This window comes from Polyodon spathula, chromosome 23, assembly GCF_017654505.1.
Source record: "Polyodon spathula isolate WHYD16114869_AA chromosome 23, ASM1765450v1, whole genome shotgun sequence".
Lineage (NCBI taxonomy): Eukaryota > Metazoa > Chordata > Actinopteri > Acipenseriformes > Polyodontidae > Polyodon > Polyodon spathula.
In genome coordinates this window covers 26,727,240-26,741,582 of record NC_054556.1, presented here as the reverse complement: position 1 = coordinate 26,741,582, position 14,343 = coordinate 26,727,240, and the positions used below count along the sequence as shown (strand labels likewise).

The window sequence follows — 14,343 nt, the reverse complement described above, 5'->3', positions numbered from 1 at the left end:
CAAGCACACAGCCCGCACACAGCACACACAGCAAGCACACAGCAAGCACACAGCAAGCACACAGCCCGCACACAGCACACAGCACACAGCCCACACAGCAAGCACACAGCCCGCACACAGCCCGCACACAGCCCGCACACAGCAAGCACACAGCCCGCACACAGCAAGCACACAGCACACAGCGCACACAGCCCTCACACAGCCCGCACACAGCAAGCACACAGCCCTCACACAGCACACAGCACACAGCAAGCACACAGCAAGCACACAGCCCGCACACAGCAAGCACACAGCACACAGCACACACAGCCCGCACACAGCCACAGCACACAGCAAGCACACAGCCACAGCACACAGCCCGCACACAGCAAGCACACAGCAAGCACACAGCCCGCACACAGCAAGCACACAGCCCACACAGCACACAGCAACACAGCACACACAGCCCGCACACAGCCCGCACACAGCAAGCACACAGCCCGCACACAGCCCGCACACAGCCCGCACACAGCCCGCACACAGCCCGCACACAGCACACACAGCCACACAGCACACAGCCCTCACACAGCAAGCACACAGCACACAGCCCTCACACAGCCCGCACACAGCAAGCACACAGCCCTCACACAGCCCGCACACAGCCCGCACACAGCCCGCACACAGCAAGCACACAGCCCGCACACAGCCCGCACACAGCACACAGCCCTCACACAGCCCGCACACAGCAAGCACACAGCCCTCACACAGCCCGCACACAGCAAGCACACAGCCCTCACACAGCCCGCACACAGCAAGCACACAGCACACAGCACACAGCCCTCACACAGCCCGCACACAGCAAGCACACAGCAAGCACACAGCCCGCACACAGCAAGCACACAGCCCGCACACAGCACACAGCAAGCACACAGCACACAGCCCGCACACAGCAAGCACACAGCAACAGCCCGCACACAGCCCGCACACAGCAAGCACACAGCAAGCACACAGCACACAGCAAGCACACAGCAAGCACACAGCCCGCACACAGCAAGCCACACAGCAAGCACACAGCCCGCACACAGCCACACAGCACACAGCAAGCACACAGCACACACAGCCCGCACACAGCAAGCACACAGCAAGCACACAGCCCGCACACAGCAAGCACACAGCAAGCACACAGCCCGCACACAGCAAGCACACAGCACGCAGCAACCCAGCACACAGCAAGCACACAGCAAGCACACAGCCCGCACACAGCAAGCACACAGCAAGCACACAGCAAGCACACAGCAAGCACACAGCCCGCACACAGCCCGCACACAGCAAGCACACAGCCCGCACACAGCAAGCACACAGCCCTCACACAGCAAGCACACAGCAAGCACACAGCACACAGCAAGCACACAGCCCTCACACAGCCCGCACACAGCCCGCACACAGCCCGCACACAGCAAGCACACAGCAAGCACACAGCCCGCACACAGCAAGCACACAGCAAGCACACAGCCCGCACACAGCAAGCACACAGCAAGCACACAGCAAGCACACAGCAAGCACACAGCAAGCACACAGCAAGCACACAGCCCGCACACAGCAAGCACACAGCAAGCACACAGCCCGCACACAGCAAGCACACAGCACACACAGCAAGCACACAGCCCACAGCACACACAGCAAGCACACAGCCCGCACACAGCACGCACACAGCAAGCACACAGCCCGCACACAGCAAGCACACAGCCCGCACACAGCACACACACAGCCCGCACACAGCAAGCACACAGCCCGCACACAGCAAGCACACAGCCCGCACACAGCAAGCACACAGCAAGCACACAGCAAGCACACAGCCCGCACACAGCAAGCACACAGCCCGCATACAGCAAGCACACAGCCCTCACACAGCAAGCACACAGCCCGCACACAGCAAGCACACAGCCCTCACACAGCAAGCACAAGCAGCATACAGCCCGCATTTATTTGTTCGTTTGTTTATTTGTTTATTGTACCCCACATCATTTTCAATACAAATATTGCACGTCGATATTGATCACATCATCATACCTCGAATTAATTTAATAAAGAATGCATTTTCCCCATATTATTATTATTATTATTATTATTATTATTATTATTATTATTATTATTATTATTATTATTATTCATTACACTATGACTTCAAAATATATAAAATACATAAATGCATCTGCAAATCAATAACACCAGTGAACAGACGGACTGGTAAAGAAAGGTTACTCGCAAAAGTGGCAGTGATCTATCTATCTGTCTGTTTCAGTTTCTGCACTAGTTTAAAAAGGAAAAAAAAAGCGCTGTTACCGACAACCGCTTATTGTTATTAATTTCATTCAACTAAACCTGTGAACATTGAATAAAATGTGTTAATAATAATAAAACATACAGTCCATTCAACACAAGCTGTACGTGTAGCGTTATATTATTATTATTATTATTATTATTATTATTATTATTATTATTATTATTGCTGCTGCTGCTGTTGTTGTACTACACAGTCCTAAAATAATTTTAACGAAATATATAAATACATGTGTGTGTGTGTGTGTGTGTGTATATATATGCGCACGCCCTTACCCGAAGGGTCTGCAGTCAGCAAGCCTGCCACACGCTCCCGGACAGACAGACAGTCGTCCCCGGATGGTGTGCGGACCTGTCCCCCTTCACTGTGCAAGCCCCGGCCAGCCTCTCTCTGTCTCTCTCTGTCTCTGTCTGTCTCTCTGTCTCAGCCAGCGAGTCGGCCAGCCCCCTGTGCCTGCGAGGCGCTGCTGCATCCTCCCAGTGCAGCAACAGGAGAGCAGCAGCAAGACCTGCTCACCGTGCTCGCTGAGTGTTGCCGTGGCAACGCCGAGTGCAAGCCTCCAGCCACGCACTGGCAACATCAATCGGGTTTGCACATAACCTGTGTATATACACACACACCTGATTTATATACACTGTATTTATATTTATGTATTTACATACTTACGAGTTTGTAATTCATGAATTTGCTTGTTTTTCAATCACCACCAGAATGCATGTCAAAGTAATCAGTCATGTGACACGTGAGCGTCAACACACAAGTGTGAGCTACATATTGTTAGAGTTTCTATACTCTATCTAAAAGATTCTCACGGTAAAAGCTGAGCAAAGTGTAACAAAGCACAGTGAAGGCACGGTAAAGCATAGCTACTGGAAACATTGCAAAGCACACTTACAGCTTAGAGTAGACAGATGGATAGATAGATAGATACTGGACAGATACTGGACAGAGAGACAGAGAGACAGAGAGACAGACAGACAGACAGACAGACAGATAGATAGATAGACAGATAGATAGATAGATAGATAGATAGATAGATAGATAGATAGATAGATTAACTATAACCCAGTTTATGTGGAAGCATGCCAAGACCTATCAGAGTGAGATGATAAGAAACAGAAATCCTCTTTTCAAGGACGAGCGCTGTGCTTGGCAGTGTGCCAGCATGTATTCCCAGCTGTGTTCAGGAGCGCTTGTTACCTTTACCTTGTCAAGCTCATAGTAAAACCTGGAATGGGTGAAGCTGCTATGCAAGGGGAGTCTTATTTCCATCCCTGCTGTAGTACAGATACACATTGCTGAATTAGCCCAGATAAACAGCACAGCCCGTGGAGAAAGGGTTCTGCTTCACAAAGCAGGTCAGTCTGCCTGACGGGAGCTTTGTAAAGTAACTGGGACATGGTCTCTCTGTCTCCGTCTCCGCATTGCACTGGGGATTTCAAAGAGCCAGGTTCCTCTGCAGTGCTGGCCTCGGGTTCAAGGGACATGAGGAGGAAGCCACGAGCACGACCACTATAAACCATAGCAAATATATCACACTAAACCATTATACCAGATATGTACTGTAGATGTGCGTCTGTGCTATTAATTCATTGATATTTAACAAATATGAGAAGGCAAATAGTACTGAGCACTGTACTATACTGTGTGCGTGTGTGTGTGTGTAGGGGTGTGTGCATGTGTGTGTGCGAGTCTGTGTATTTGTGTATTTGTCTTTGCATGTGTATCTTAATAATGGTGTCGGTTAGCACTACTATCATTGAGAGGTCTTTCTTCCCTGTGTGAAGTGTTTGGAAGATTCTGCTGCCCCCTGCACCGAGTGAACGGGCACAGCTATAGGTTGCAATGCACAGATTAGCTAGCATACCAGTCAAGCAAAATTCACTTCTGGAGAATGGAAGTCAACGAGATTTGAAAAAAAAAAAAAAAAAAAAAAAATCTGTTTTCCGTTGAATCTTTTAAAGAAAGTTTTGTTGACATCAAAAATATATATTTAATATAAAACAAACAAAAACTGTATATTGTATTTTAATATCAAGACTAGATGTGTTGCCATAAGAACTTATACGTTGTGGTGCGTGCGTGCGTGCGTGCGTGAGAGACTCAGTACGGCGGCGTGCTCACGCATGGCTGGGCCTGGAGGAGGGAAGGGAGAGCAAGATGAAGGATGGAGAAACACTGACAGGAACAGGAGACGCGTCGGGGCAGCGCTTTGCGTTTTCACGTGTCAGTTTTAATAACAGCAGCAGCAGAAAATGAGCCGAGCGGCAAGAAAATGTATTTAAAAAAATCACACAGCGTCGGCGCTACACCTCGTTTAAACGGAATCGGGAAGCAAGGTAAATGATTGCGTATAGCCAGTGTTTACATTGATATTGCCTTATTATTACTGTTAGTAGCAGCAATATTGCGGTATTCGTGTTAGTAATGACTGTGGCATTGCTGTCAGATACGTAGTGTCATCTAGTTTCTGGATTGGTCGTCGCAGAAACAGCATACAGAAGCTACACAGCTCGTAATTATATTATTAGTGTTGCAGGTTGTAATGAAGGTATCCTCCATCACTCAGAAAGGGTTTGTGGCGTGACGTGTCGGTACTGCTGTTACTGCCACTCTGTCTCACATCCTTTTGAAATGCTCATTTGATTGTTTTTGCAAGAAGCGCTGTGAAAGTTCAGTGTCAGGAGCTACGAACACTTTCCGCTGACCCCGGCTCTTGCCACGGCAGCTGCGTACCCGACCGCCAGGGTCGTTTGTAATCCGATGTAGATGCACCCAGCCGTGCCGGTTCAATTAAAATGAATGGAAATACCTCGAGTTTGGCCGTATTGATGCAGCGCGCCTTACCTGTTGACACATTGCAAACTGAATGCATGTGTTTGTAAGTGAGGAGGTTAGTTTTCAGCCTGGCTGTTCCTACCAGTAGGGTTTTAACCGACACTAAAGCAGCTGCTCGAAACACATTCATAATCTAATCACCCATTTCGCTTCGTTTTTCTCAGATTCTGTCAAGAGTTTGGAATGAATATTGCAACGCAGCGATCGAGACCCACTAGGCTAGGGAATCGTTTTCTTCATCCAGGAGAGTGGGCTGCCTCCCATGCAAAAGGTCGACGGTTTGATAGCAGTGCTTTCAAAAGAAGTCCGTTGTATTATTTCGGAGCTGTTGTGTTTGTGTGTTGTGGGAGGAGGCTGCCCATGGAAAGATATACAACACTTTGATGTTCTATTCTGCATATTTCACTTGACTTGATTAAGAAATTCCCAGATTCCAAACGCTGTGTTTGCTGTGATTGTTGCCAAACTAAGCTGACAAGCATGCACCTGTAGCGAAAGGTGTCCTGGGTTTTTATAAGCATGACATGAAGTAACCATGCTGACAACCCTTCTGGTTAAAGCACATGCTGTGTTCAGCAGCCACAGCCTGTCTTGCCGACTATTTTAACAGCAGCCAGGTTGCTGCTTATACAGTTGGAAAGAGAGCTGGACTTGTGGTCTCGTATTGAGAGAGCGAGAGCGAGTTAATGATCTTAGCGAGGAGCTGAGTTTACTGGGCTTCATTGTAATGCCTTCAAATGCATGCTGAGAAATAGGAAGAAACACAGTCGTGTGCATTTTAAAGGGCTGTCTCTATTTCTATTAATAGAAACAATCATTTTCCACTACAGGTAATTTGCTCTTTTTGTTCTTGCCACTGGATGCACTAATTTGTTCAAAACCCAAATCTACTGCGTGGTGAAACGCTTAGATCCTCCAATCATTTTTGCATGAAGCTGGCAATGTGTAAAATGCATTGAACCCATGCTGTCAGTCGTTTCATGTCTGGCTGCTTGTATTGTACATAATATTGAGTCTTTAAAAACCTACTGCGCCTGTATGAATGTCTAACACAGTTCTGTGATCTCTAGTCCGGAGGCTATTGCAGGTTTGGTGATGCTTTCAGCTGTTGGGGGGAAAGCCCCATCCCAACTTGGCTCCCTCATTGTCGCTGAAAAGGGCAGCGGCAGCATTTATCCAGAGTGTTGCAAAAGACGTACATAGATTTCATCATGGTGGATGGGCTGGAGAGGTTCTGAGATGCTGGTTCTAGTGGGTTTTATATTCGGAAAACAGCTGTTTGTTCGGACTATGGACCTTTACTGGGGAGGAACCAAATGCACGCAAACAAACTGAAAAGTAAGAACTGATTGCTGTGAAAGAGGTGCAGTAAAAACAGCTAGAGCAGCGGGTGAAGCCAGGATGAAAGGGTTGCCTGTCTTAAGTGAAGAAAGTGGAACGTGTCCATGGTGAGTTTAAAAAGCCAGCACAACGCATGCTTGTATAGAAACACAGCGATAGTTCCTTCACTGAAGAAGTGCGCGAGGTACAATTTGCTTGAATATCAATGTGTAGTTCGTACTAATCTTTTTAATTTCTTCAGATGGTTGATAAAATTAATTTTCCTCATACTGGAGAAAGAATGGAGTCTGCAAAGTCATGCCATATTTTTATTTGTGTTTTTTTTAAATGGCTGTACAGTACCTTTGTGAACACAGTTCTCCCCCTCTCTTAGATCATGAGTCTAAACGGAAGAGGAAGATGGCTGAGATTTCTCAAGCCCTGACTGCGACTCCCGTGGACGTGGCGGCGCTGAGGCGCATGGCGATCAGTGAGGGAGGGCTCCTGACGGACCAGATCCGCTGTAAAGTGTGGCCCAAGCTGCTGAACATCCAGACCGATGACCTGCTGGACAAACCAGGTAGCTACTGTATCCAATCTCACAAAGCACTGCATGCAGTTAATCCCATCAACCCTGGACCTGAAACTGCTTCAAACGACAAAATGCTTTTGCAGCGTGAAGACAAAATACATATAGTGTATCCTGACTGCACGACACGAGCACAAAGGACAAAGCCAAACTGCATTTGAATAAAGTAAATGCTCGTTTTTCTGTTCCCCAGTGGAAAATCTCAAATGCAAGAGAAAAAAAAATATATCTCCAGAACCAGAATTAAAAGCTGAAGAGGTTCTCTGCATGATTCCCGTGTTTAGTTGCATGGATGGCAAAGGCATACAGGTTTAAGGTGAATTCCAATCCTGTAGTCAGCCAGTATTTTATCTCTGACCCACACATAACTTTGTGGTTTGCAGAATAGGAAACACATTTAACAAATTAAAATGTGACATTGCAAAGGATACTTCATTTAACTGGAGTGAGAAATCATTTTATTCTGCTGTCACTGAATCCCTTGTGGACTTGCTTATGCAGGGTTTAATGTAACATTTAAGCTTTTCCATTTAGAGCAGAGGTAAAGACTGTTCATTAAAGAGCTAGAGTAAGAGATTTAAAATCTTAGCTTGCGTAAAGCGACAGGCATATTTCGTTTTTCCTTTGCTTGTTTAACCTGGGGTTGTCCCCTTGGTTACACCTCCAAGCTCATTGTTCTCGGTGTGATGTCTGGAGGTTTAGACGCAGCTGGGCATCGTGGCTCCTCACTTGCTCTGGGCTAGTTCTAAAAGGCCCATCCGCTTATAAAAGGAGTTTCAGAGTCCTGCAAACTAAACTCCTATTAATGATTTTGTCCATTGCATTGTCCACCTCTTGCCTGGTAACACAGGAGTTTAAAAGCGAGAGGTGTTTATTGAGAAATGTTTCTTTCTTTTGTTTCTGTTCTCGTCAGGAGCGGCACTGCGAGAAAACAGCAAAGATTACCAGCAGGTGCTGCTGGATGTGCGGCGGTCTCTGCGGCGATTCCCACCTGGTGAGGTTAACAGATACACACGCTGTAACTGCTAGTCAGAACGAGCACCTGCTCCCATTGCTTCAGGTACTAGCTCCGTGGGCAGGAGCTCTCAAGTGGAGCAAACTTCAGAGAGGCATTCTCACCGAGTGGGGCTGCGCTGTCCTGCGGTGCTCCTCGTTTGCATGCACACTCACACACACCACACCTACCCGGCACCCTTTCCTCAGTCCCATATGGGTTATGTCACATCATCAAGCGGAGATGGAAACTCCTCCCCAGAATTGGGTCCGGCTGGAACGACCCGTAGGTAACGCTGCCTGTTCTGAGTGGTTCCTGGGTCCCGTAGCTCCACTCAGGGCTTCTCTTGCGTTGCTCCGCAGGGATGCCGGATGAGCAGAGGGAGGGGTTGCAGGAGGAGCTCATTGATATCATCCTGCAGGTCCTGCTTGGGAACCCCCAGCTGCACTACTACCAGGGCTACCACGACATCGTGGTCACCTTCCTGCTGGTCGTGGGAGAGAAGCTGGCCACGGCGCTGGTCGAGAAACTCTCCACACATCATCTCAGGTACGAGGGGGGATTCAGCAGCTCGCTTTGATCCCTCTTAAAGGGGTTTACAATACCAACCTTCGATTAGAACTGTCTCCAGCGGTGTGCCAAAGACACACATGGGAAATGGAGATCTAGGGGGTCCCCGGGTGGCTCCCTTGCTAAAAGCACGGCTGCAGGGTGTGCAGGATGAGTCATGCAGTCAGGGCAGAGCCGGTTTGCATCCTGGCTGTGCAAAGTTGCAGATCTTCACTGTGAATTCCACAGGGAGCTTCGCATTGGCTCTGGATGAAAGAAAATGAATCTCTGAATGGTTATCTGGAATAAAATCTCCTCTCAGTCTCTGCCACAGTGACAGATCTGCTGTGGACATGTATAATGCATTCTCAGGGCACAATGAATCACGGTGCTTTACATAACCTTTTAACTCCAGGGGAGAACCATTTCTTATAAAACGTTTCTTTGTTTTGTTTAGTGCTTCCTTTTCGATGAATGAATATTATTTCCGTCAGTGCTTGGCAGTCTTGGATACACTTCTAAGCCAATATTCATAACCCCTTCCTCTGCATATTGCTGGAGACATTTAATGAGCTGCCATCTATTTGCTAGTGTAAAAGGAGTCATTAGTTGCTTGTCAGCATTCACAGTTCACTGTATCCACCTCTCTCTCTTTTTCTTTTAGGGATTTTATGGACCCTACCATGGACAACACCAAACACATTTTAAACTATCTGATGCCCATCATAGAGAGGGTGAACCCAGAAGTGCATGATTTCATGCAGAGGTACAAATATTGTGGTGTTCTCCATAACAGCAACGCAAACATATGTCGTCATAGTGAAAAGACAAACGATGTTTAAGCTGAAGGATTTGTGAAACGTTTGAATATAATACTTTACTTCTAGATATTCTGTAAACTGGTTCTTATCAGTATTATTTTTATTTTATTTCAGGATTGTGTTCACAATGTTTGCTTCATGTTATAATATGTTAAACTAAACCGTACTTTGAGATATTATGGAACCCTTAATCAGCAAAGTGAAATTGTAAAATGAACGGCTGCTCAGCTGTTCTTGCCTCATGTCCACCAGTCGTGTACACGGTGGGCAGCGGTGTGAGATGCCCATTCGGACTTGGTGTTTTGTCTCTGCTGATGTCCCTGTAGCGCTGCGGTTTCCTCAGCAGGTAACAATGCTCGTTTGTTTTTCTCCAGGGCGGAGGTAGGCACCATCTTTGCTCTCAGCTGGCTCATCACGTGGTTTGGCCATGTTCTGTCAGACTTCAGACACGTGGTCCGGTTGTACGATTTCTTCTTGGCCTGTCACCCCTTGATGCCAATCTACTTTGCGGCTGTGGTAAGTATGCTCGTTGCAGGAGGCTGGCAGGCGCTCGGCCGAAAGATGCATTCGAATGTGTCCTGTGAATCAGCTGGATAGAAACTGAGGCTGCGGAGGGCGAAATGTTTAAACGGCGAACGGAAATACAAACCTGAACGGCTTAGTGTCCCCTGTTCTGTGTGGACCTTGTACTAAGTTTCACGTGTCTCAGAAAGCTTTATCGTTTGTAATATCTTGACGCGCTGTAATCAAACACTGGGTGACAAAATCTACATAAAACAAAATGAAGTAAAATCTAAAATACCGAATCTGCTTTTTCACTAAAAACCTGCATGATGGTTTAAACAGTTAACAACCAATTTACATAGACGGGTTAGAAGACTTGCAGCTCAAACATGGCTCTCTGATGGTCACAGTGAGCGGCTGCCATTACCGTTGTGAATGTGCTGGTTTGTGTTTTTAATGCAGGATTGCAGCGTGTTTGTGTGTTTATTTCAATGTGTGCAGATCGTGCTGTACAGGGAGTCGGAGGTCCTGGAGTGTGACTGTGACATGGCCTCTGTGCACCACCTCCTGTCCCAGATCCCACAGGACCTGCCTTACGAGACCCTCATCAGCCGAGCCGGAGACCTCTTCGTCCAGTTCCCCCCCTCGGAGCTGGCCCGTGAGGCCGCGCAGCAGCAGAGTCAGAGGTACCTCCCTAGGGAAGAATAGATGGGTTAAACCATAATACTTTGTGTGTGTGTGTGTGTGTACAAGTGCTATTACAAACACTAAGGCTAACATCGATTTCTGACCTGAATGCTGTTAACAGTGGTTACAATTCAGTAACACTTGGCTAACATCAAACTGTGAACTTTTAAGACCCCTTGTGGAAACTTTCCAGTTTTTTACATTTGATGCAAAAAAATTAAATAGATTGCAGAATGGCATTATAAAACAGCTTGCTTCATAATTGCAGTTTGAGTAGAATATGTATGTAAATGTTACCAGTCTGGGTCACGCTTACATTGCAGCATAAAAAAGCATCTAGTTCCGGGGACGTTGACAAGACGTGGCATTGTTTTAAAAGGGTTAACTTCAAACTGTGATATTATTCAGCTTGCTTTTCAGAAATGTACTTTCCAAGAATTACCAAGAACATTTAAATAAAAAAAAAAGTGAAATGGTTAAACACGGATTTCATAGCCATCTCCAGTCGTTGTAGCCTAACACTTGATGTGTTGACTTGGTTTTCTCCTGGGTTCACCTATCTCTACTTGCAGCAGGTATTCTGTCCAGGCTATAACACAGAGATTTCATGCTTCTTCGTGATGTTTGTTCCCTACGCAGGACGGCTTTTTCAACATTCAAGGACTTTGAGCTGGTCTCTGCACAGCAGCGTCCGGACATAGTGCTCAGACGGCGCTTCAAGGAGCAGCCTGCCAAGGAGGCGGAGAGCAAGGTTGTGCTGGCCAGACCAAGCAGCAGTGGCTTTGTGAAGCTGGCAGTGATGGGGCTCACAGTAGCCCTGGGTGCTGCTGCGCTGGCAGTGGTCAACACCGCACTCCAGTGGGCTCCCAAGATCGACCTGCAGCTTTTCCCTTAACTGGAGGAATATGGTTTTGTGTTTTTTTTTTTTTTTTGTGTAGTCCCTTTAAAAAAATGTCCCAGAATGGCTTTGGGAAGACTGTGTTTGTCCTTCATTTGAAAGGACAGTGAATCGTTTTCTGTTGCAGCAACAATGTCTGGAACTGCCTTTCATTTCCTTTGCCGTTTCCAGAGGCTCGGATTTCTTCTCCTCGTGTTTTAAGCAGCATTAACACATTTCAATTTGCGTTGAAGACTTTTACTCCAGGAACCCCTTTAAGCAGAAAGAGACGTGCATCAACTTTTTACAGACCAAAAAAAATCTTTAGAACTAGTATTATGATTTTTTTTTTTTTTTTTACCCCTCCCCCACTTGCATAATATGTAAACATACATATAATGACCATACATGAGGTATTTATACACTGTAGATTTAAAATATGGAAATTATATAGGGCTTTATCAGAGTGCTAACTGATTGTAATTTGACAACAGTGCATACCTCTAACATTTCAATTAGAAGCCCAAATTATATATTTCTCCATTACCCTGGAGGTCCAGTTTCCTTGGAAGCTTTTCCTATACTTCATCCACTCTGAACAGGCCGTTCACCCGGATGCACAGCTTTACCAGAGTAACTGTCACTGCTATTCCTGGGCTCGTGCAGGAGGCTGTGCTGTGGCTGCTCATTCCTGTAGTCTCACAATAAAGAAGGAGAGCTTGTGCTGTGTAGCAGCTGACTGTTGGAGTCCCCCCTGCATAAAACTGTTAAGCATGCAGGAGGGATATACTCCAAAAGTGTACCTGTGACGGGTGTACTGCTGTGCCACGATCACTTTCATACAGTGCACTGCAGTAACTGTCTGCTGGGCATTCTCAGACCCCTAGAAAGGTCTGCACTAGTGAAATAGTTTGAAGCTTTGAACACTGCAATCTCCAAACTACAATCATTTCTAATATGACTTGTATACAAGTGGATAATTAACCTTATTTAAATCAATCTAAAGTAAGGCAGACACGCGTGCCGGAGTACAGATCTTGCCCAAGTTAATGTGTAACAAGTTAAAGGTTTTGCATCATGGATGTACAGAAGTATGTATGTGGAATATCTTTAACAGTGTCATGAATGCGAATGAATTCGACTGGGTTCTAGAATGTTTTGTAAAAATGGAAATTAGAAGAGTTCCTACTGCAGGAATCCTCTCAGCGGTGTCTGGATGGTTTGGAACATCTAATCTCAGCGTTTTCTACTTCGTGCCCCTTCGCGCTCCCAGCTGCAGACTGATGCTGCTGTCAGGCATGTTAATGGTATCTACATAGGTCAGCCTGGTTTGGCTAAAAGTTAAGCCGATTGCATTCGGAGGGTTGTTTCCACTTCAGCATGTCCATTTGCACCTTCGCCTGCCCTCTGTCCTCCACTGGCACTCCTGATGACCTTTCCTACGGAAGCAGGCAAACCCTTTTTACTTTCATTCCTGGAATCTGCTGCTGTGTAAAAGCTGGCTTATGGTAACAAGAGCACGGACTGTTCAAATGAATTCGTGCAGCTTTCAGCTGCTAGGACTTTAAAAAGAAGAAAAAAAAAACCCTTTCCTGAAACACTGCATTGCACAAACAGAATCTTTTTATTCCATACAAGGCACTGTATGACTGATTTTGTTCATGTACATTGTATCTGTTGTCTTATCATGCTGATTTAATCCATGAAATAAAAAGTTAAAACATTAAACCACTTCAATAAACGTTCAAATAACTGGGCGGGGTTGTCTCTGTGACCCATGAGAAAAAGAATACACTTCGGAAAGTTTGCTTTAGTCCCTTAGACTACTGCTTGTGTAATGTATCTGAGGCTGAAGTTGAAACTACTGTATGCATAACACAGCCTGTTATGCCAGCTGCTGTAACAGTAGAGACTGGAAAGGAGTGGCTGCCAGTTCGAGGCTGAAGTGTTTTGATTTGGGGTGGTGCTCTGGGGTGGCCCAGTTCCTGTTGTTGCTTACATTAAAATTTGCTGAGAAAATGTGTGTTCAGGTAGTCTTGGGAATTGTTTTATTAATTATTAGGAGTAAAAAGGCATTTTGGTTACATGTAGCCTCTTATACACTAATGTAAGTCACACCCCTCACATGCAGTGTTTTATTACAAAGGTTACATGCTGATCACCTCATCTGGCACATGTACAGTGCGTGTGTGCCCAGGCTTTCCACCTGAGATTACAAAAAGCAACGAGCATTTCAAAGTGCACCCCTTAGTATTATTTTATTTGATATATGTTGGAAAGAAAACACATTACGCCACCTGATAAACAGTAATGCTCTTTTTATAACATGCTGCACATGAAAAGATCTTTGCATTAATCAAATCTATTTTAATCTAACATTTCTTCACATTAACAAATATGCATGCCACTCAGAAAGACTTGCAAACTGATTGACTACAAAGCGATCTGTAATGCTTTGTAACCTGCCTCAGACCTCGTGAGCACAAGCTGGCAGCGATATCCCTATGCAACCGCAAGGAGAAAAAAAGGGCAAGACAAGAACTGCTTTTTAAGGTACTACTTTCCCCCAGTGGAAGAACACAAACACTAAAATGCATGGTTCTTATCTTTGTTGAGATAGAGTTTTAATAATACCCTCCACATCCAGAATAAATGGGAGATTATGGACCGATCTGACCAAAGATCATTACTGCCAGAAGCCGGAGGGGTAATGACCTCGCGTGCTGGGTATTATTGTTGCTGTGATCTCAGTTTAGTGACAGAACACACACTGCATATATAAAAAAAGACTGAAAGAGACAGAACCGTGATCAATCTCAAGTTCTTTAGTGCATTTCTATTTGT

At 45.9% G+C, this 14,343-nt stretch overlaps 1 protein-coding gene across 2 annotated transcripts; it reads left to right on the top strand.

The window, feature by feature from the left end:
* The first annotated feature begins 4,443 nt into the window (after nt 1-4,443).
* On the top strand, nt 4,444-13,231 carry LOC121298206 (TBC1 domain family member 20-like). Of its 2 annotated transcripts, none has more exons than XM_041225166.1 (8): nt 4,444-4,659; nt 6,873-7,058; nt 7,981-8,061; nt 8,424-8,610; nt 9,275-9,376; nt 9,806-9,947; nt 10,437-10,621; nt 11,262-13,231. In XM_041225166.1, the coding sequence occupies exons 1-8, from the start codon at nt 4,596-4,598 to the stop codon at nt 11,515-11,517; spliced, it is 1,203 nt and encodes a 400-aa protein (XP_041081100.1). In that variant the 5' UTR covers nt 4,444-4,595; the 3' UTR covers nt 11,518-13,231. The 2 variants fall into 2 exon arrangements, with proteins under 2 accessions (XP_041081100.1, XP_041081101.1); XM_041225167.1 differs by lacking the exon at nt 4,444-4,659 and adding an exon at nt 5,576-6,606.
* The last annotated feature ends 1,112 nt before the right edge of the window (nt 13,232-14,343 follow it).